Consider the following 23,107-nt stretch of genomic DNA (forward strand, 5'->3'; position numbering starts at 1 on the left):
AATGTAAAAATCGCTTATAAAACGGCAGTATAACGGGGGAACATTGTGCCCACATCAGGCTCTCCTCATCCCTGCCAGAGTTCTTTGGTTAGCTAATGTTCTGAGGATTTCATGATGGCAGCTTGTTTGATCACGTTCTAATCTTACTGGTGTTTGCTGAGGGAAACTACTGATTGTGTAATGAGTTTGAAAAAAAAAAAGGTTTAGTTAAATTGACCGGTTGCCAGCAATCATGCCTGCATGCTGGTGCAATAGGTAACGTGTGAGCACATCTGAATGTCAACACAAATAGTCCAAAAGTGGAGTACATAACAGAGGAATAAAGTAAAGTTCGGGCTCTTTCTGCCTCTCCACTTTCAGCAGCTTGTCAAAATCTAAACATTGGTGGTATGGTCAGACTGTCTGTTTCACTTGAGAAAGAAGGTTTTCTACCTTGTACACATAAAATTATGACAGCTTCCACACGCAGTGAAAGACCGCCTGTAGGCTTCCACATACAATATGTGCTTGAGTGGCTTTGCCGCTGGGCCTGCTCTGTATGTTGGCACTGCAACAAAGGTGATAGATGAAGCTTGTTACTCACAAGTGATTTGCATCATCCCCACCGTTGCCACAAAGATGACGTGGGAAACCATCACGAACCCATTTATTTTCCCTGATTTCTTTTCACAGTAACAAATCACATTCTGTCAGAAGCTATCTGAAGTTGTCCCTCCTCTCATTCATTCTTAGCCTCTCAGACATAGTTGCAGTAAAAAAATTGTCCTGACGTTACCGATCCACTTTCACTCGGCCTCCCTCTGCTCCAATCGACCTTCCTCTGCAGTGTGATCCATTTTCCCTCCTGGATATTCCTAGGTTGTGCCTCTCATTTCCCTGTCTTTTTACCTCCCATTCTCTCTACCATATCCCAGTGTCTGTACTCTGCCTCCTCCCAAATGTTGCGTTGTCCCTTCAGGCTATGTGTGGGATGGTGTTGTAGGCTGGCAGTCTCTGATAAGAGGGTGAGTGAGCTGGTGCTGTATTCCTTCTGATTTTTTTCCCCCATTATTTAATTATTTGATATCTTTTTTTAATGGTCATTCGGGAAGACCTTCGTAAATGTATATATATATCCCTTTTCTAAAAAAATATGGCTCATTGTTTTAAAACATATGAAGCATTCACGAATCCAGGGGTAGCCAAAGAGCTGCCTGCGAGTGCCTAGTCGCCCGCAGAGAGCCAATGTGTCTCCTGCAGAGGACTTTATCATGTACCAGCACAAACATAAGTGCTCAACTTAGATGTGTTGTACACTGTGTGCAATGGTTCTTCCTGGCCCTTATTAATGAAGAGCACCACCTTGCGTGATAGAAATAAATACAAATAAAGTCAACGTCTAGAGTGACCTTGGTCACACGCAAGAACAGGTGTATAATTAATGGGATTGTTCCTCCAACCAATTATTCATAATAACTTGCAATAATACAGTGTTGCACAGTCGTACATCTCTACAACATCGCGTGGACATCGTGGACAGTGTCTCTGGATTGGCAGACCGGGGTGGTGGTCCCCCTTTTTAAGAATGGGGACCGGAGGATGTGCTCCAATTACAGAGGGATCACACTCCTCAGCCTCCCCGGCAAGGTCTATTCAGGGGTGCTGGAGAGAAGGGTCCGTCGGAAGGTCGAATCTCGGATTCAGGAGGAGCAATGTGGTTTTCGTCCCGGCTGTGGAAGAGTGGACCAGCTCTACACGCTCAGCAGGGTCCTCAAGGGTGCATGGTAGTTTGCCCAACCAGTCTACATGTGTTTTGTGGACTTCATTTTGTGGAAGGCATTCGACCGTGTCCCTCGGGGAGTTCTGTGGGGGGTGCTTCGGGAGTACGGGGTAACGAGCCCCCTGATAAGGGCTGTCCGGTCCCTGTACCACCGATGTCAGAGTTTGGTCCGCATTGTCGGCAGTAAGTCGGATTCGTTTCCAGTGAGGGTTGGACTCCGCCAAGGCTGCCCTTTGTCACCGATTCTGTTCATAACTTTTATGGACCGAATTTCTAGGCGCAGCCGGGATGTCGAGGGGGTCCGGTTTGGTGGCCTCAGTATTGCATCTCTGCTTTTTGCAGATGATGTGGTACTGTTGGCTTCTTCAAGCCGCGATCTCCAACTCTCGCTGGAGCGGTTCGCAGCCGAGTGTGAAGCGGTCCGAATGAAAATCAGCACCTCCAAATCTCAGACCATGGTCCTCAGTCGGAAAAGGGTGATGTGCCCTCTCCAGGTCGGGGATGGGATTCTGCCCCAAGTGGAGGAGTTCAAGTGTCTTGGGGTCTTGTTTACGAGTGAGGGTAAGATAGAACGGGAGATCGACAGGAGGATCGGTGCAGCATCTGCTGTGATGCGCACCCTGTATCGGTCTGTAGTGGTGAAGAAGGAGCTCAGCCGGAAGGCGAAGCTGTCAATTTACCGGTCGATCTACGTTCCTACTCTCATGAGCTGTGGGTCATGACCGAAAGAACAAGATCCCAGATACAAGCGGCCGAAATGGGTTTCCTTCGCAGGGTGTCCGGGCTTTCCCTCAGAGATTGGGTGAGAAGTTCGGCCATCCGGGAGGGACTCAGAGTCAAACCGCTGCTCCTCCGCGTTGAGAGGAGCCAGTTGAGGTGGCTCGGGCATCTGATTGGGATGCCTCCTGGACGCCTCCCTGGTGAGGTGTTCCGGGCATGTCCCACCGGCAGGAGACCCCGAGGACGACCCAGAACATGCTGGAGAGACTATGTCTCCCGGCTTGCCTGGGAATGCCTTGGGATCCCTCCGGAAGAGCTGGAAGATGTTGCTGGGGACAGGGAAGTCTGAGCTTCCCTGCTGAAGCTGCTGCCTCCGCGACCCGACTTCGGATAAGCGGGAGACAATGGATGGATGGATGGATGGATTAGCTTATCCATCCTTCTTACTAACTACAACCACCCCTCATGTCATCCGTCACTAAATCTTTTAACTTTCTTTTAGGCCTGGTACACACAATGATTTATCAAATCTTAAAAGATTACACATAGAGAAAATCAGGCATTTCACAGTTTTGGTCATATTATTTGTGTGGTCTGCTTTGGTATTGTCAACACAGCACACCACATACATAAAGATTGTGTTTCACCAGCGGTCTACAATCTAGTCCTCTGAGGCAAAGCTCTCGCATGATCACAAGTGATCCTAAAGACTAGAGGAGACTTCCGGGTATGTGCCAATGGTTGCCGAGTATTTCCGAAGAGGACTGGAGCGGAAGCATTGTAAGATTGTGATGTCGACAAGAAAATTATTGTTTTGGAAAATATATCCTGCTACGGTAACCTACTTTTATTATTAAAAAAAAAAAGAACTACATCAGGTGTAGCATTTGTTTGGTTTGTACTCTTAATTAGACCTCAGAATGACTCACAGGTTACTTTTGGATGTAAATCCCCCACCTCAAAAACAAAACATAAAACTCGACGTCTCCTCCTCGGCTGTAGATGGAAAGCTGGTTTGTGTGCAGCCGGAAGTTCAGCGTTTACATGTTTCTTCCAATCGCAATTCTAAAAGCGGCCACCTAGATTTCTGATTAACATGGCAAAGAAGTTTGACAGTATGTATGATATGTACAGTGTTGTATAGCGTCTCTTAACTTGGAAATAAAAACAAAGATAAAACTGCTCTCCACAGGAGCTCATTCTAATCACAATTCTTAAAGCCACCATCTAGTTTTCTGATTAACGTGGCAAAGAAGACAAGTTTATCTGGATTGTTTTTTTTTTTGGGTGCCCAAAAAAAAAAAAAGTGAAAATAGACAAAACAAAAAACCTATGAATAAGATTATAGTACCGGTATATTATTTTGGAAGGAGACTCTTTCATTGGATGAGCTGTTGCTCTTCTTCCTCACTAAGTGCAAAAAGCACTCCTGTTTGTTTAGTGTGTTATTTCTTTATGATGATGCATATTTTTTTGTATATCTTGTATTCACTTTCAAAAACACACTGATTAAACTTTGAGAAATACATATTAATCATAAAATAATATAATTGGGAGACTGGAACGGATTTATTGCATTTTCATTCATTTTAATGTGAAAAGTTACCTCGATTTAGGAATGTTTACAAACAGGGTCACAGAACGAATTAATTCTGTAACTTTGCAAAAACTGAAAATCAACTGCCTAATGGTTCCGAAAAGCTTCACTGGACTGGACACGTTCGTTAAAGTGGAGCAACTCTCCAGTCGGAGGTGGAGGCTTGAGTATCTCAGTGCTACTTACGTCGCACCAGCTAGCTACAAGTAGCAATGGGCTTCGGCTGGCTACAGCTGAGGCTAAAGATGTTGCGGGGTCGCTCCCAAGTCAGTAATCATCACCTCCCTGATGGCGAATAAACTACACTTCTGTTTTGACAAGTATTGGTCTCACAAAGGAACATCAAGGAAAGATGGAGAAGCCATGCTAATTGCTGAGTTAAGACTGACATGGCTAATGCGATTAACACATGTTAAAATGTTTCAAATCGCCTGTTCCATTGAATCCTATCTCTTACTTTTTTTTTTTTTTTTACTACATTTTAGCACCGGTTGTAATCCCTCTCCATGTTGGAGCAAAGCTCCTCATGGTTATCATGGTTATAAACAAATTCAATGAAGTATTCTCCGGCAAAAAAAAAAAAAAAAAAAGCATCATGGCTAAAACGCTGTGATAATTCAAAAATTCAAGCACAATGCAACACAGATAAAGGGGGGGGGGAATACAAATAATGGAGAAGTTAGCAGAGCTTTTGTAACAAGCTGTACAAGGAAATCTAAGTAGCCTAAGCATTAATCACAGAACAGAATAAAAAGCAAGTTATCTCTGTATTATGAAGTGATGACAAATTAACGGGAATTGAAGTGTGGATGACAAAAGCCCAATGGACAAGAGAGAGGTGAGTCATCACACAAGTTAAATGATACACTAATTGGTGTGGTCCTTTCTGTAAAGATAATACAAAAACAAACGTTACAGATTCAGATCAACATTTAACAGTTGTTTGTTTTGTGACGTGAACAAAGTTTTCTAATTTGCTACCCTTCGGCGCTTTACTACCTTTAAAAAACGTGTACAAGGTCCGGTCATCCATCAAAGCTTGGCTTCCGACTGTACTTTTATTTACAGTGACAGTACAGGACAGTAAATCTAAGACAGACATTGCTACAGCTGAACTCTCTTTCTTGGAACTTGGGAATTAAAAGCTTTCCTCAGTGTACAAACACTGCAAAACATATACAGAATGCTAAATCTGACTCCTGGGCCTTCTTATGGAATAGAATGCATAAACCTTCTTGTTGGAAATATCTCCCAGGTTACTCTTTTTACTGTCTTAATTTAATCTTTGACTTGGAGTTGTGAGTTTAGGGTATAGGGAATAAGAGTATTTTTCATTGCTCAATTAATTCCAAATGTGACTCAGGGGAAAGGGTCATACTGGTAAGTGTAATCATCTTTGTGTTTGGCTCCCCATGGGAGAATGAGGCATCATGAACCACCCATTGATCGTGGCTTTGCTAATAGTGGAAAGAGGAGGGATGCCAGACTGTCTGGCTTCATCACTTCTGTTGTATGGATCATTTGCCTTGCCAGAGTGCTTCAAAAGTGCAGAGTTGCTTCACCATACCCCACATTTACAGTAAGATGCCACACCTACAATGTCAAAGCATTTCTCATTCCCAGTCTGAAGGTTGAGTATTAACAAATCCATAATGATCCATTCAAATCTTTGTAGAGGATGACCAGTGACAGTGGCGTAGCCATTATTTCAGAATTGGGGGCTGCATATTTCTCAGGAAAAAACAACTTTTATGAGAAAATAATCACCTTCTCACATTCAGCTGCTCTTCTCAGTCGTGGTCAGATAACAACACTGTCAAACTGGTTAAGTTAAAATACAATGACAGTAAAGCATAAGTAGTGAGATAATTAAACGTCTAATAGTGACACTGAATACAAAAATTCAGTAAAACATCATTCTTCCCAGCAATCTTATTACACATAGAATGGAAAGAAAGTGAAAATCTCATCTAATTTAGCTTCCTGTGAATACTTTCTGATTTAGTTAGTCATCCATGAAAGCGAACTAATTATCTTTTAGACAAAACATTTATTAGCTGAGTAAGAAAAGACAAAAACATTTTTGCCTACTTTTTGCCACTGTGCACACTGACCATAAGTCACCAAACGTTGAAGTGCTACATACAAAAAAAAACATTGAGCAACACTGTACATTATGTCATAAGTACTCTCGGTTTCTGAGTTTTCATATAACACAACATATGTTTAAGAGTACATATGCAAGGATATACAGTAAATGTACACATGAACTACACAAATATAAAGTGCCAAAAGCAATTGCAATTGTCATGTTCATCCTCAATTTCTCAATAAGGTGCTCTGAAAGGCACTGTGAACAACACTCACAGAAATGTTTAAGCCTAACTTGTAAGATTTATGAAATTTTATTACATGACAAATTCCCTTTTTTGTTTTTTTTAGATAATTTTAACACAAACCTACCAAATAAACCTTATGTGATATATACTCATTAGTGTGATAAAGTTTATTTATTTGAAATGCATAATCCTCAGGTTTATGTATTTAGTATTAATAAAGTATAATTACTCTAAATTAATAATAATGAATTTAGAGTGCCTCAGCTCAACAGAGCAAAGTGCGAACTATCAGTGCAGTAACTTAATAAAAGCAACCATAGTAACAATAACTTGGTAACTTGGTACCTATTGACCAAAAAGTGTACATCACTTTAAAACTTAACTTTGAAATAAAATTGTGTCTTTTAAGTGACATTTAGTGAAGATTCACAAGAACTAAGGGGTCATTTAAACTTCTGTCTGCGAAAAAAAAATGCAAGAAAGAAAAATCAGGAACCGGCTGTGTGTGTGCTTACTGCCAACCAAAACATTGGAGCAATTTGATTTTCAGTGCCTGTACTTTTGTTGAAAGGTTTGCTGAGTCCAGTTCCATTAGAATTTTCTGGTACATCTCAAATGTACGCTTAAGGTTTTTGGATACCTCAAGTTGAGTGCGTAGATCAGTCCATCCAGCATCCAGCACAACACCAACATCAGCAAAGCGTCCATCACCTGGACCATCAGGACCATGACCCTCCACTCAGACTGTGTAGATGCCCATGGTCTTCTCTTTGATGTCTGCCTCCGCCTCTCTGGATTCAGCGTCCTGGCATATAAATAGAACAGAACAATGGGCTGTACGTCCCTAATCTTGACCAACAAAATCTAAGCAGCTCATCCTTTGGCCAACTGGATGGATCCAAGTTCAAGCTAACAATGACCTTAACGTTGATCACCTTGTAAAAGCCTGGGAGAAATTGGTCTGTCGCATAAACTCCAAGTTGATCTGTGAAGGACAATACAGACAGGACACAGATTTTTAGCAGTTCATAAAGAAGGTCAGGTTGATTAACAAAGTTACTACTCTTCAGATTCACGCTTACCTCACTGACATCAAAGAGTGCTCATTCTCTTTTGGAACTCTGGAATTTCTGGCACCTGGAGAACCTCCTACCTTTTGATTGAGGTGGTGTGCTGCATCTTCTTCTTGATCTCAGCCTCATCTTTTTTCTTCTTTTTTATTTCTGTCAGTTAAGCCACCCTTTCTGCCTCCATACTCTCTTTTGTTTCACCTCTGGGCATATTTGGACAGAAATTAACGTCTGCCTTCCTGGGCTTCTTGATGTTGGCCGCTGGCTTCTCCTGGCCTTTCCGTTTATTCTTAGGAGAGTTGACTACAACCTCAGGATGTCCAGCTCGGCTGAGAAAAAGATAATTTTATTTTTACATTAAATGAAAGTCTATGAATCGGTTTGAATGACATTTAATATCTTGCACCACATTGTGCCGGCACTAATGTGGTATAGCAAAAGCACTTTAACCTTTTTTGCCGGTCCGGCCGCGACCCTCCACCATTGGCCTGGGTACCCTTCCGGAAGCAACCCCCCGCCCTTGTTCATAAAACTTATCAGTCGCGTCAACAAATTACTTATTTCTTTTGCACACTTCCCCTCCTTACGGCCTTCAAAATAAAAGCATACCAGCAAACCACAATACACAGCAGGTTTGCTACGGCATATTTCCCGAAGTAGGGAAAATGCCAGATGAAGTGCATGAACTCCACCTTGATGTGCCAGCGTCATCCTTGAGTCAGTGCTGCACACAGCTTGAATATACTCGTGGACACAAGTTTTGAAACGAGTCGGGGGGTGTCGCTTCAAAAAGACAGCGACAACAATGGATATTGTGCCTGCTACAACCATAAAGGGACCGAGATGAGACCTCTTGCCAACAGCACAATGCGTCGGTCACGTGAATCAATGCGGCAGTTTTCGCTCGCGCCGACGTGGGAGTAGAAAGAAGCCTAAAAAGAAGCCTTTCACTGAATAGGCTGAGATGAAATTTGGCCGCCTCGCTACCACATCAAATGCATGAGGGCCCATTAGTGGGCCGGACTAAAATCCACTTCCGGCCACGCTTAGTCCAGCCATTTTTTCAAATTTGTCACCCACCACCCCTCCGCCCCAAAAATGGCCATCTGGCCGGGCTGGAGGGTCTGACCGATCCGGCCCAGGGATGGACTGCCCAGATCTGCTCGTTAGCTATGATGCTAGCGGGGGCCAGCGATACGTATTGTAAAATGGCAAGCTTGTTAACTATGATGCTAGCGGGGGCCGGTACTCACGCGACGTGACCAAGATAAAACTGGCTAAAATAATCTCAAACTATATAGATGTGATCATAAATAAATTGATATTGATGCGGTGTGAAATAAAGAGCACAATTAGGACACATTTTGCATAACTATAAATAGGATGTCTCTGATTACTTACCATCACATGGACGACTGCATGTACCCACAAGGCCAGGCAATAAGTGTAGAGCATCGTTTCCGGTTCTGTCACTTCTCATAACGTCTATGAAAACCAATCACTTAAATTTGAAATAACATAATCGTGTTTGTTTGACAACTTTGATTATTTAAACGATGTTAGTAAGTATTAACTGATTAAATTGAATACATTTGAAAATTGATTAAACTACGCAGATTATAATTAATTTTAATGCATATATTTTAAAAATATGAGTTTTTAAATTAAATTTAATACATAGTAAATGCATAAAACTTAACTCTGCCATTAATCATTTGTATGTCTAGTTATTTTTAAAGCTATGATAAACAGTGCATGTGTTTCCAAAGGCTCTTTTACAACTAAATATTTTCTTTACGGGAATTACCTTCCATAAAAGCAAAATAGGAACATGGTGATCCCAAGGTTACAACAGTTGAGAACCACTGATTTACGCCATTGCTGTGCGTAAGTAATACAAGGAATTAAGGAATTTGATAATTTGTTTTACAGTGGGAGCCAGTACAGTAAACAGAATTATACAGTATATCAACAAATCCAATAATACACTGTTGTAGCAAGTAAATGTCTTAACCACGTCTATGTCTGCTACTTTGTTGCACTGAGGACAGAAACAGTAAGAAACATTGTTTTAACCTGCCTGCTATTTCAACTACAATCTTCTGAGCAGTGTCCAATGCTAAGATGAGCAGAGCGGTGTGGCCATCATTCCTGTGTTAACTCCAAATGACCTCACTCTCCAAAAGGAGAGGAACATGCTATTACACCTTGCTGGAAACCCAATCTAAAAGATTAAGCAACATCTTCACCAGTTGCTAGATAATCATAGGTATAGATATTTTGAACAGATGTGGTCAAGGATGAAAGTTAATGTGGTGTCAGTTGATCAAAACACTTAAGACTAGGGGTGGGAATCTATGGGTATCTCACGATTCGATCCGATTCAGATTCCTACGATTCGATTCGATTCCGGTGCATCACTACAATGGCTTACATTTTATAGTTAATCTAAAACACTGGTACCTTTTTTTTTTTTTTTAAACAATTGCATAACTCAAGGAAGAGTAAGGATTTATAGTTCACTCTTTGACTTTTATTAAAGTAGCAAGGAAACCTTGTTTACGTGTGTCATCACAAATTTCAAAAAGTGCCAATGGCAGCATTTGTTGTAACAAATGTCTGTAACTTCTCCTATAACAAAAAAATTATCATACTTATATCCATCCATCCATTATCTATACCGCTTATCCTCACAAGGGTCGCGGGCGTGCTGGAGCCTATCCCAACTGTCTTTGGGCAGTAGGCGGGGGACACCCAGAATTGGTTGCCAGCCAATCGCAGGGCACACAGAGACAAACATCCGCACTCACACCTCGGGGCAACTTAGAGAGTCCAATCAACTTACCATGCATGTTTTTGGAATGTTGGAGGAAACCGGAGTACCTGGGAAAAACCCACGCAGGCACGGGGAGAACATGCAAACTCCACACAGGGAGGCCGGAGTCGGGATCGAACCCACGACCTTTGAACTGTGAGGCGGACGTGCTAACCAGTCGCCGACCGTGCCGCCCACTCATACTTACATATTTAAACTTAATCTGATTTAGCGTAACCTGTATTTTAAGTGCAATATGCATCGTCTGATTGACATTACTGTGTAAGTTAGCAATGAACGCTGCTTTTATTTAACCAAATGTAGCACCTGGTGTAGTATATTTTCTTTTAAATTATATTGCAATTTGCCCCGCGATTGGCTGGCAACCAGTTCAGGGTGCACCCCGCCTTCTGCCCGAAGACAGCACCCCCGCGACCCTCGTGAGGATAAAGCGGTTGAGATAATGGATGGATGGATGATGTTTCAACTTTTGACCTTTTATTTCCCATGTAGTTTATGTAGGATGTGATATTGTGCATTACAGCAGAGGGCAGTGTTGTACATTGTGTGAAAAATGACTTTTGGCAAAGTGAACCAGAGAGCAAGAATGTCCCCGGGCAGACAAAAACAAAAGGGGACGAGACTGAAGAAAGAAAAAGGCGCGCGGTGCTGTAGCGATATGGTTGGTAGAAGTACTGTACTGTGTATTTCCTCTGTTAAGAGCAATAAAGGTTCGAGCTAGTTCCACTGCTTACTGTGAGTGGTGTAATCAACACTAACATTAAGCCCGGAGAAATTGCCATCAAACAAAACAGCTTTATTATTTAAAATATAAAGCAGCATATTTTATAACAAAGTTTTTGTGTGAGAAAAGAAGTAATCTACATGCTCTGCGTGAATTTTATATACAGCGTCAGTGTGCAACGGGGCTGTGAAAGCCCCTTCCTTACACAACCGATTTGGGCGCAAATCTGATGCAATGTACTCTGCAATGGATTTGGTAATTTTTCTTACTCTTTCGGAGTTTGGTGGGAGAGTTGCGAGAGCACCTGACAGAGTAAGCCGGCTGTTATCAACTCCGACGGGTCACAGCACTCAACTCTGGGTTGTAACGTGTCATCTTTGTTGGGTTCCCGAAATATTTTTATCAACATCTCACACTTAATAAAGAAACGAAATGTCTCCAAACTGATGCTTTTAACAAGGATTACGCCACTCGTGTGAGGTTTTGTTTGTCCCGCCATCTCGTCACGTAAGCCTGGGCACAAATGTCTGACATACAAACTCACGAAATTGCTTGCACATGTTTTTTTTTTATTTTATGCTTTGAACATCGATTATTAATAACTCTGAATCGATGCAGAACCGTTTTAATAACACCAACCATGCATCAAAAAAACGATTGTTCCCACCCCTACTTAAGACCATATCTCATTGAGTGGCGAATGTTTGCAAGTGTGTGCGCACATAGTGAACGTTGTTTTTTTTGTCAGGGTTCGTTCAATGTTGCAAACAGTTGCCAACAGTTGCAAAGACGTTCGCCAGACATTCCCAAACAGTTTTATTGGTTGCATGCAGTTTTTCTGCAAAAAAAGTTTGTTTTTTTTAAGACAGGATCGATGAGTACTCCAAAACATGATCAAGGTAATTGATGCAGTGGCTTTATTTTTTTTGTGGGTTTTTTGTAACCAAATCAAACTTCATATGATTTGTTATTTTCACTTCAAGTGTTGTGGCTGCGTTTGCCCTCTGCCCATTTTTACGTACAAGGCTCCAAAATTAATTAATTTTATTCTCCTGATAATTGTTTCTAAAACTGTTTATCGCTTGATAAATAACGCCTGGGATACTCTGGCTTCATATAAAAATAAAAAGTTTGTATCATATTAATTTAGGTTAATGGCAAAATGACAAGCCAAGTTGTCACATTGGTGTCATCTCCCAGATACAGTTTATGTGAGCCTAATTTGTATTCTACAGCAAGTGCACCAGTGGAAGTGAGCAGTATGTATCATCTACTAAACAGCAGGTTGCTGTAATTTTCAGAGATATCAAGGACTGTGCCAGCAGCATGATTATGAGATGAATCCTGCAGATGGACAAACAGACTGTGAAGGGAGTTTAATTTTTGTTCAGCTACTTTCATAATTTAGGTTGCTCAACAATGTGAGGGTTGTTTGGGAGGGAGTAGAACGGTATATCTCAGTCAATTCAGTAACACTGGTCATTTTTTTTTACTTTATGCATAGGTGACTCAATAGTGCTTATTCTCACACAGCATACATGTTTGAAGATGCGCATCTTTTTTTTGCTCTATTTTTTGCCCTCAGTAGCTTCCAAGAAAGTGAAAAGTGCACATGACCTTGTTATTATGAAGCCCTGGAATGTTTCTTGGTTTAGGCTGCAGCACAATCTGGTTTTCTGATGGGGTTATGAGGGTCGGCGTGAGGCTCATGGCCTGCTCTGGAACATCAGTAGCGCTCTACGGCGACTTGGCTCTAGGGCTGAAGTACATTTATTCTATTCACCAGAGATGGGCATTCCGTCCCAGGGACATCAATTTTGTCGACGGACTAAGCAAGTATGGAATGGGGTTTTCGTCGAGCCCTCTATTCGTCCCTGACCTGGTCTACTACCGATTTACGTGTGTCAGGTTAATCTGGAAAGTTTCCCGAAAGATGTGGATTCTACAAACGCAGACCAGGATAAGAATTTGGAAAACAGTTTTATTTACTGAAAAAGACCGCCGGACCGACAAAGTACAAATTAAGACGCTGGATTCAATCAACCAGGAAAAACGTGAGACGAAAGATCCGACAGCGTGCAGTATGCCTGGCAGTCCTTAGATAGTTCACTGATTGAAAATGCAGCACAGGTGTGCTGCCAAGGACACGCCCACCACTCCAGCAGGAGAAGGAGGCAAAAAACAAAACAAATCATGACAATGTGTTGTTTCTTTTAAAAAGAAAGTCCACTGTTCTCTTCTGCGATACCATGGAGCCACCTTGATTAACTGCCTGCACAACACTTTTCATGTGTGTTCTCTGCAATAACATTGCACAGGCATAGTATTCCCTCTAGTGCTTCAACACCATGTGCTAGTGCTTCAATCCATTTTATTACCATGGATTATGGACCCCATTTCACTAACCCAGCCTGTCTTGTGTATGTAATCTGGAAGAAGTATTGGACATAGGAAAAAGGTGGATAGCAATTTTGTTTTGTTAACTGTTAACATTTAGGACATAATTATCCCTTTGCATGTGAAGTATGTCCTTGTGTGGGACATCGTTAGATAGTAAAAATCCCTCCCAGCACCGCTGTACACTTAAACGACCCGGAAGTCTTTCATTGCACTAGAACGTTAATATTCCTCCTAAATTAACCTTTCTTTATGTTGCAATAATTATTTTATTATGAGTGATTCCCTTCATTTATGTTATGCACCTAACCCTAGACAGGTGCGTAACATATTTTTGGGGGATCGTCGTGGTTTTCATTGGTGAGTACCGTGAGTACTATCGTTTTTTCATTCTCTCAGTACTTTGGTTGGTGGTTTTGTCATGTTCGATTTGGATGAATTTGCACCACACCCCACGCTTCAAAAGTTAGATCGGTGCACCAAGGCTGATGTACTGTCGATAGCTAATTTCTTTGATATGTATGTGCCTTCGAATGCCTGAAAAGCAGAGATAAAACAATGTGTGGCTCAGAGTTTGGTGTTGGAGGGGAAGGTTGTCCCCAAGCCGGCTGGCGCTCTCGAGGGTCGGTGGTTTGACGTGGAAGCAGAGGCTGCCATGTCAGTACTGGCCCTCACCGGCGAGGTGGTTGTGGAAGCGGAGGCCGCTGCCGCCACCGAGCCAAGCGCGATTCCACAAGCTGGCAACAAAATTGAGGAGCTTAGATTCACTGTGAGGCTATGGAAGGTGGAGCTGATGCACCTCTGCGATATCCACTCTCTTAAGCCCGAATCCTCCTACCTCAGAGAACGTAAAGACAAATAGCCATTCACGCACACTTTCACACCTAAGGACGATTTTAAGTCCTCAGTCAACCAAACATAAACATTTTGTCAATGTAAAAGGTAACTAGAATACCCAGAGAAAACCCACATAAGCACAAAGAGAACATGCAAACTCCGCACAAGAAGCCCGGAGCCTGGATTCACACTGCCAACTTCAGAACTGTGAAGCAAATATGCTCACTGCTTTCCCATTGTGCCGCAAAACATACACATAGCTAGCTAGCTAGTGAGATACAATTTTGAGTGTCAACCCCCACATATTGTTCGTTTGCTGCACAGAAAGTTTCACCAAGCTGTTGGCATGTGACGTCTTATCAAAGCTTAGTAGTAGAAAGAGAGATGAGAGAGATGTTGGCAAGTCTAGTTCACTGCAGTCAGTGCTCATACCTCCCTCCAGAAGTTTACAGTTGTGTATTTCACTTTTTACCCTAGTGTGTTGAAGGAATCTCAACTTTGCCAAAATAAAAACATAAGCAAAAAAAAACCAAACAAAAAAACACGTTTACAAAAGAGATCATAATTATAATCATTCATACATAATCATTCATTTATCATATGATTGTTGCTACCGAGGGATGAGGAAGCACTCAACGAACACCTCATCTCCCACATGCTGAGACTATATATAGCGCACTTGAAGTGTTGTTTAACAGATGGTAATGTAGCTTTCCAGGCCTCATTTTGTTCAACAATACACTTAGCACACTCTGCTCTTGACAAACTAAAATTGCTCCTTGAAAGCAGGTCATAAATTGCTGCCATTTGAAGGAACACAGCTGAATAAATATTTTGGCACTATTTGAAGAGATTTCATTGAACTGCATACATATTACACAGTAAAGTAAAGCATGTTCAGGTGGCGTGACTTGCTCGAGTATAAATTAACCCCTTGATGGAGACTTTTTCCATTCATTCTCCTCCCAGCAAGATCTTTGCAGATCAATGACATGTACTATATTTTTCACACACTTACTCATAGTTTGTCTGGTCCTGCGACTTAAACTCGGGTGTTATATTTTAAAATTAGATCAAGTGGGCGTGTCAGTAAATTTTGCTGGTCGGTCATTCATTATTCGCCAATTGGACACCCGTCCATCATCGTCAATCCGTCATTAATACAAACCGACCAAATATGTCATTATCAGTCCATCACTCCGTCATTGCTAAATTACAGTTAAACACGGCTATTTTAGGACTGTCAGTCAATTTGACAGTCTTGTCATTGTTAGTTTAATCACATTTCCATAGTTGCTAAATTACGGTTCGTCACTGCTATTTTAGCCATCTGCCTTCGCGATAGTTGTAAAAATCACTCCTGGTGCTTCTTTTAGAGCTGTAATATCCAACCTGTCCATTTTGCACATGTATCTCATTATGTCCTTTTCATCAAAGTGAGATTGTGACTTAATTCATTTGGGTGGAGTGTTGACTGATGAACGCTAATTTCATCACTACTCTCAAAAGTAAATCCTTTGCAGCTACTATTCTGCCAGCATGGCTGCGTAAACAAATCAGTCATGTGATGTCCGGAGCTCCATAGGTGGCGTATAGGATGCAACTATTAATCTTTGAAAGAAGTGGGGGTCGGAGTGGGAGTAAATTCTAAACACATTTTTTCTACACACTATGGAGACAATATTAGGAACTTTTGTAATAAAAAAATTGAATTTAGCATAAATAAATTGCCAACGGAGTGGAAAGTGAGGTGTCGAGACATTTGGTTAAGGTGGGAGCTGCCACCCATTGCCACCCTGTAAAACTGCCTATGTATCAGAGTCATCTAGAGTTTCTCAGTTCAGTAGTGGAAAATGGAAAAACCTCAAGCCGTAAATGGAGTGCTCTCAAAAAGCTTTCTAGCTTAACCCATTCACACACTGATTAGAGGTGACCACCATGCACCATTATCACGAGGAGCATTCAAAAAAGCTCCAGTGATTTACTAGGTCAGTGTTAACATGACGTTGAAGATGAGTATCATATTGCAAGTCCCCAGTGCATTAGCATTTATGTTCAATATTTCACATCATAAAGGTTTTTAGGAAAAGGAAAATATGTTGTCTTAGGCCAAGTTTGGGAAAAATGTCTCACTCACTAGAACAGAGGTCACCAACTCCGGTCCTCGAGGGCACCTGTCCTGCAGGTTTTCAATCTCTCCCTGCTGTAACACACCTGTTAAAATGATCAGGATCGTTACCAGGCTTGCTGATGAGCTGATCATTTGAATCAGGTGTGTTACAGCAGGGAAAGATTGAAAACCTGCAGGACAGGTGCCCTCAAGGACCAGAGTTGGTGACCCCTGCACTAGAACGTTAATATGATTGGCTATTTAACAGTGCATCTTAAGATAAGCACTTGATAGCCAATGACGAAATTCCTACAAAAAGGTGTCATGAGAGCTTGACTTGGTATGTTTGATAAAGCTCATCAAGAATTTCATTGTAAATGTTACCTTCCCAGACAATATTATTACATTTGTGGTAAAAGCAATAATGATCTTAGAAGTGTGTCTGTCTGCGTGTGTGTGTGCAATATCTAGAAAGATGAAAGTTACATTTCTTTCTCGGCTGATGCTTAGAATTTTAACACTCTGAACACCACACAAGTTTCACACTGAGGGGTGTCTTGAGCACAAAAGCAACGGCATTTTATGAGACTATTAGTCTGCACCATGTTCTTTCAGTACACTTGGGCAGTTTGCACTTATCCAAGTGGCAGTGTAACTCTGGCATGTAATTAGCTCTTTTTATGTTTTGGATGGAAACATTAAACTCAGGGCTTGATTTACTCAAGGTTTGTGCGTGCAAAAACAGGCAAAAACAGGCATGGAAGCTGATCTTTAAAGGGGGCGCAGCCAGGATCATGTCTGCCAAACAGGCAATATTGCTCTGCAGTTCATTTTATGCGTTTTGGGAGGAGTATATGCAAATTGTTGAATTCAGGACACGCAGTGTGATTTATTAAACCTGAGATGAATTGTGATGGCTGACTTTGCATCTTCAAATAACACGTCTGAAAGGCATGTGAAAACCGACACGCTCAGCGGTACCAGCATAATGCAGGCAAAATGAGAGGCGGTGGGGGGAAGTTTTCCACTTGAGTCAATAATTTTTGACATGCCAGAAACAAAAATTATAATTTTTGAATGCAATGTTACAGAGGGTGGGCAGATGTGTTGAATTCACACAAAATGTGGCTTTTTTGTGGTCGCTTGCCTCCCCAAAGAGAGCTCAATTTCTTTTCTGTGACTCAGTAATATGTTTGCCTCTTCCACCAACACTCCCAATTCAATCACTTCAAACTTAATTTAGCCCCAAATTTTCCATGGTGAAAACCCTCAGAGCTACTACAAGCACAAAACCCTCCCTTTAATACTGCGGGCTCCATCACTTTTACATGTTGCCAACAACTCATGCAATCTGTTTGAGTGAGTGAACGTGCAATTTAGTGCCTTCTTTTTTGGAATTTAGTAAAATATCGCAATTTTAATAAAGCACACAACACACCCATAGAGCATGCAATCTGTTAAATGTTTTCAAAGTTTTCTGTTAATGTGTTTGAATGTTGTCAACGTACATTCAAGTAATTTTTGTAAGATACTTTTGTTTTCTCTGCTTTGCTTTTGAATGTTGTTAACTGTTGTGTTCCTAAATGCTTGTAGGTGTTGTCTTTGCTTATGTGAAGCACATTGAGTTGCCTTGTGTATGAAATGTGCTATAGAAATAAAACTGCCTTGCCCAAGTGAATATAATTGCATTCATTTAAAAGTAAAGAAATAAAAGGGTTTCTAAACTTTATGTATTTTCTCCATTTCATGTATTCATGACAATCAATTACATTTTAAATGTTCAGTATATTGTACTGTATATACATCTAGTTTTTCATACTTTTCTGTGCTCACACATATTGAAACTAGTGTTATTTACCGCATGACTGTAAATGTCATGTAGACCAGCTTTTTGCAGTTGACAGGGCCAAGATACTGTCACAGAACTGTAATGACAGAAGACCAAACAAGACTACAAAATTGTTTCTACATCACAGCATATAATAGACATTTGTGATGTCTTTACATTATCTCTCATCTAGTGAGAAAACCTCACTTACTGGGGTTGCAAGGTTGAAATTTAAGTCAGTGCAGCAATCACAGGGCATCTCTATACAGTATGTCCTTTCCTCTAATGCACTGTAAGGCTGGATGTGCCTGTTGGTATTTCAGCAGCAGGCTTGACCTTTGCCTTGACCATCGTAGATGGTGTTTGAGCCTCGGAAAAGGCCACTAGTAAATGGATGTAGACCTTAAACACCCTGCATGGTTCTTATTTCCTTGTGTGGAGAATGCCTATTCCGGAAAGGTCATCTATTTGTCTCAGTTGGGCTTACTCCATTAGATTCAAATTTGAATGGGAACTGTTCAAAGATTAGAACTGGACATTTAAAATGTTTCATATCTTTGTGATGTAACGATCATAAATGCAATGAAGATAATGCATTATTATTTCGCAGTAGTTTTTGGAATTGAACGAGTTTCAAAATCTCTACTAAGGACAAAAACTGCTCAATTGCTGCCTTGCGAGTTATAGCTCAAAAGGGACAGATATGTGTGCTCCATTTAAAATACATGACATTGAAAGATTTTTTGTTGTTGTTGTTTTTCAGTTCTGCTGGTTGGACTATATACTATATTAAAAATAAAGTGATAACAAACAAAATAACTAAGCAAAAAAAGATGTGGTTGCAGTAATTAGGCCGCCAACAGAAGTTCCTGCATGCAGGGTTAGATTTCTAAATTCCATACTTTTTCCAGACACTTATTTCCAAATTTCTCAGCACAAAAATAAAAATAATAATAGAGTCGACTGGTTAGTAGGTCCGTCTCACAGTGCAGAGGTTGGGGGCTCGAATCCGGCCCCGGCCTTCCTGTGTGCAGTTTGCATGTTCTCCCCGTGCTTGCGTGGGTTTTCTCCGGGTACTCCGGTTCCCCCCCACATTCCAACATTGCTAGGTTGATTGGACACTCTAATTGTTTCTAGGTATGGTTGTGAGTGTGAATGTTTTTTTGACTCTGTGTGCCCTGCGATTGGCTGGCATCCAGTTCAGAGTGTACGTTGCCTACTGCCAGAAGACAGCTGGGATGGGATCCAGCACACCCTTATGCGACCCTTGTGACGATAAGCGGTTTCGAAAATGGATGGATAATTATAATTAATAATAAATTACATAATTTGACAGTTGAGTAAAAAGATCATTTTGATTCTTTATATCTCCTTATGTCGCCAAATACTGTACGTTCCAGAAGATAATAACTTGGTACGATTCGAAATGTACGAACCAGTCGTCAACTCACTATGAGTTATGTTAGTGATCATACAAGATCGGATTAACATCAGAGTTAATGCCTGATAAAGTGTACAATTCTCAGGGATGAATGGACGACGTGGAGGCCTGAACCGACGTGAAACGGAGGATGGTTGGCTTTGCAAAGTCCAATATTCCCTGATAATTGTACACCTCAAAGTGCAGTAACATCCTTATACCATGGCCACTTGCCAATGAAAATAATTAAAGATACTACCAATTCATAATTTCAAATGTTTTGTCGTTAAAATAGGTAAGAAAAAAATATTTTTCCTTACAACGCCTGTGGCCTTGACTACATATGAAATCATTCCAATCCAATAACTTTCTAAGGGTGTCATGGTTGTGCCTTCTGTCCTGTTTTTTGTTTTGTCTCCTCTCCCTCCTTCCATGCATCTGACTGAAGGAGGTTACTGCTACTGTACACTGCTATGCCTCAGTCACAATTGAGAAAAAGAGTCTCTGAACCGACAGGACTTGCAAACCTAACTGAAACAGTCAAACCAAACCATTTCAATGGTCGTCGAAAGCCATTCCGTGTGTGTGTGGGGGGGGTGGAATGCCAACTCGCACACAGTGGCAAGTAAGTTGGTTGACAGGAGATGGACCAAAGCAGCGAGACTGACTGTTGATGATGTATAAGAAATAACAATTGTGTCCAAATCGATTTAGTAATTTTCGTGACAAGCCTATGACATATATACGTTGTTTTCAGTGCCAACCTGTTTCCCAAATCCATTAGTGAGCGTTAATCTATGAATGAGAGGCATTAACGTGCAATTTGTACAATTTTGCTTGATGAAATTCAGCCAAATTCACGTGCATTAGTTCATGGGGAGACCTTTCACAAGGGGCGGAGGTTTGGTTGTCTATAGGACTGTCAGAAATGTGTGCAGCACCAGCTAAGCCCCTCCAGCATTTTATTTGATGTTCTACAAAGTATTTCTAAATTATTTTCTCAGCCCCCCGAAGAATCGGTCAAGCCCCACTTTAATCTCGGAAGGGTGAGGATTAAGCCTGACTAACCCTAACCCTCATAACAATTTGTTTAGCAAGTCAGAAGTCATAAAATTTGCGACTTGAGTTAACTCAAGTCAAAGTCATATGACTTGAGTCCACCATGTCTGCATTTAACTGACTGATATCTTCATCAGAAACGCATTCAGCCTATGATGTAAAAACAAAACAATAACTGCCATGAACGAAATACACACATCTTCCTGTGCACCTATAGCTGCCCAAAATGCTTGACGCACAAATACAAGTTCAGCGCTGATCAATGCACAAAACGTAATAATAATTTACTATAACCGCAGCTTCCAAAAAATCCATCTTTTTTCCCCACTTTCTGTCTTTCTAAACAAAATAAAAATGTGGAATTACATGCAAGGGTCATGTGAGGGCTCTTTTCTCTTGTAATGCAGAATCCCAGCCTGGGGAGGCGATTGGGTAACAAAATGTACATACAATAAGGATTAAAGCTTTCTCAGGTATTACAGCAAACACCATGTCAGTTAACCTTCAACATTGCTTACATGTGCCCAACACTTATTTCAAAGGCACACATCATTATTGCTTTCAAACTAATGTATCTACTAATCACATGCATCATTGGGCCTCAGATTCATTTAAACTATCCTCATGTGATTTCTTACTCCTCCATTGCATTGCAAATTCCAGTGCATGCAAATCTTTGAATCAAGCTTGTTAATGAGAAAAAAAAATATGATAATGTGATTAGCTCATTAAAGCAATTGTGTTTGTCTACATAGGCTAAGCTTGTTAGTTTGTGAATTGGTGTTTCTATACACAAACCCAGATGCGCAACTGTTTGCCTACATTTTTATGTGAAGTATTGTTAGGGATTTGTTGTTGTTGCTGTTGTTGTTGTTGCTGTTGTTGTTGTTGTTTGAACAGAACTACTGTAAACAGAATTTTAAATATCCATTCTACTGTACAGCTATCAGATTATCCAAATTAATACATTTTCCACTGTCATTTCTGCAGGTCTCCTTTGTCTGAACTAACATGGACAAAGTGGTCGTCAGTCTCCTGCTGCTGGGAATCACACTTACAACGGTCCATGCATGTCCCAAATACTGTGTGTGCCAGAACCTCTCTGAATCTCTGGGGACGCTTTGCCCCTCCAAAGGCCTCCTCTTTGTCCCGCCGGACATTGATCGGCACACTGTGGAGCTTCGGCTGGGCGGCAACTTTATCCTCAAGATAACCACTCAAGATTTTGCCAACATGACAGGTCTAGTAGACCTCACCTTGTCCCGCAACACTATCAGCACTATCCAGCCTTTCTCCTTCATCGACCTGGAGACCCTGAGATCCCTTCACCTTGACACCAACAGATTGACTGAGCTGGGGCCAGATGACCTCCGAGGTCTGATCAACCTGCAGCATCTGATTCTCAACAACAATCAGCTGAGTCGCATCTCCAAAGCGGCCTTTGATGACCTGATGCTGACACTGGAAGATCTGGACTTGTCATATAACAACCTACGCAGTGTGCCTTGGGACGCCATCCGCAAGATGGTCAACCTCCATCAGATGAGTCTGGACCATAATCTTATCTCATTCATTGCTGAGGGGACTTTTACAGACCTGGAAAAACTGGCTCGTTTGGACCTTACCTCCAACCGTCTGCAGAAGCTCCCACCGGACCCTATCTTTGCACGTTCCCAAACTAGCATTGGCATGAGTACTCCGTACATACCTCCACTATCTCTTAGCTTTGGTGGAAACCCATTACACTGCAACTGTGAGGTACTTTGGCTTCGGAGGCTCGAGCGAGAGGATGACATGGAAACCTGTGCTTCTCCTACAAGTGTAAAGGGGCGCTACTTTTGGTCTGTCCATGAGGAGGAATTTATTTGTGAGCCTCCCCTCATCACACAGCATACAAACAAATTGCTAGTACTTGAAGGCCAAACTGCTAGTCTCCGCTGCAAGGCGGTGGGTGATCCAATGCCAACTGTGCACTGGGTTGCCCCTGATGACCGACTGATCAGCAATTCTTCTCGAGCAACTTTATATGAAAATGGCACCCTTGATATTACAATCACAACATCCAAGGATTATGGAACCTTTACATGCATAGCTGCAAATGCTGCTGGAGAATCCACAGCCTCCATAGAGCTGTCAATCATTCAGCTCCCTCACCTGACAAATGGTACAAACCGTACCACCCAGTCCAAGTCTGGTCTTTCAGACATAACGAGCTCAACCAAGATCAGTAAAGGGGAGCCTAAAACGCTGCCTGAGAATGTGGTATCCGTCTCAGAAGTGTCCTCAGCTTCAGCCCTAATTAAGTGGACTGTAGGCAAATCAACACCAAAGGTCAAAATGTATCAGCTTCAGTACAATTGCTCTGAGGATGAAGTTCTCATTTACAGGTAAGAATTATTCTTACAATTAGA

The 23,107-nt window shown here is 41.5% G+C and overlaps 1 protein-coding gene across 2 annotated transcripts in view; it reads left to right on the top strand.

Moving 5' to 3' along the window:
* LOC147137802 (leucine-rich repeat and fibronectin type-III domain-containing protein 2) overlaps nt 1-23,107 on the top strand; it is a 162,202-nt gene that overhangs the window by 124,805 nt on the left and 14,290 nt on the right. For both annotated transcript variants that reach the window (XM_086050252.1, XM_086050253.1), the window contains one exon: nt 21,687-23,083. In XM_086050252.1, the coding sequence (XP_085906378.1) occupies nt 21,708-23,083 (1,376 nt within the window). In that variant the 5' untranslated portion in view covers nt 21,687-21,707. The remainder of the gene's footprint in view (nt 1-21,686; nt 23,084-23,107) is intronic.

The sequence above is a fragment of the Filicampus tigris genome, chromosome 13, assembly GCF_054856515.1.
Source record: "Filicampus tigris isolate MCC_2025a chromosome 13, RoL_Ftig_1.0, whole genome shotgun sequence".
NCBI classification, from domain to species: domain Eukaryota; kingdom Metazoa; phylum Chordata; class Actinopteri; order Syngnathiformes; family Syngnathidae; genus Filicampus; species Filicampus tigris.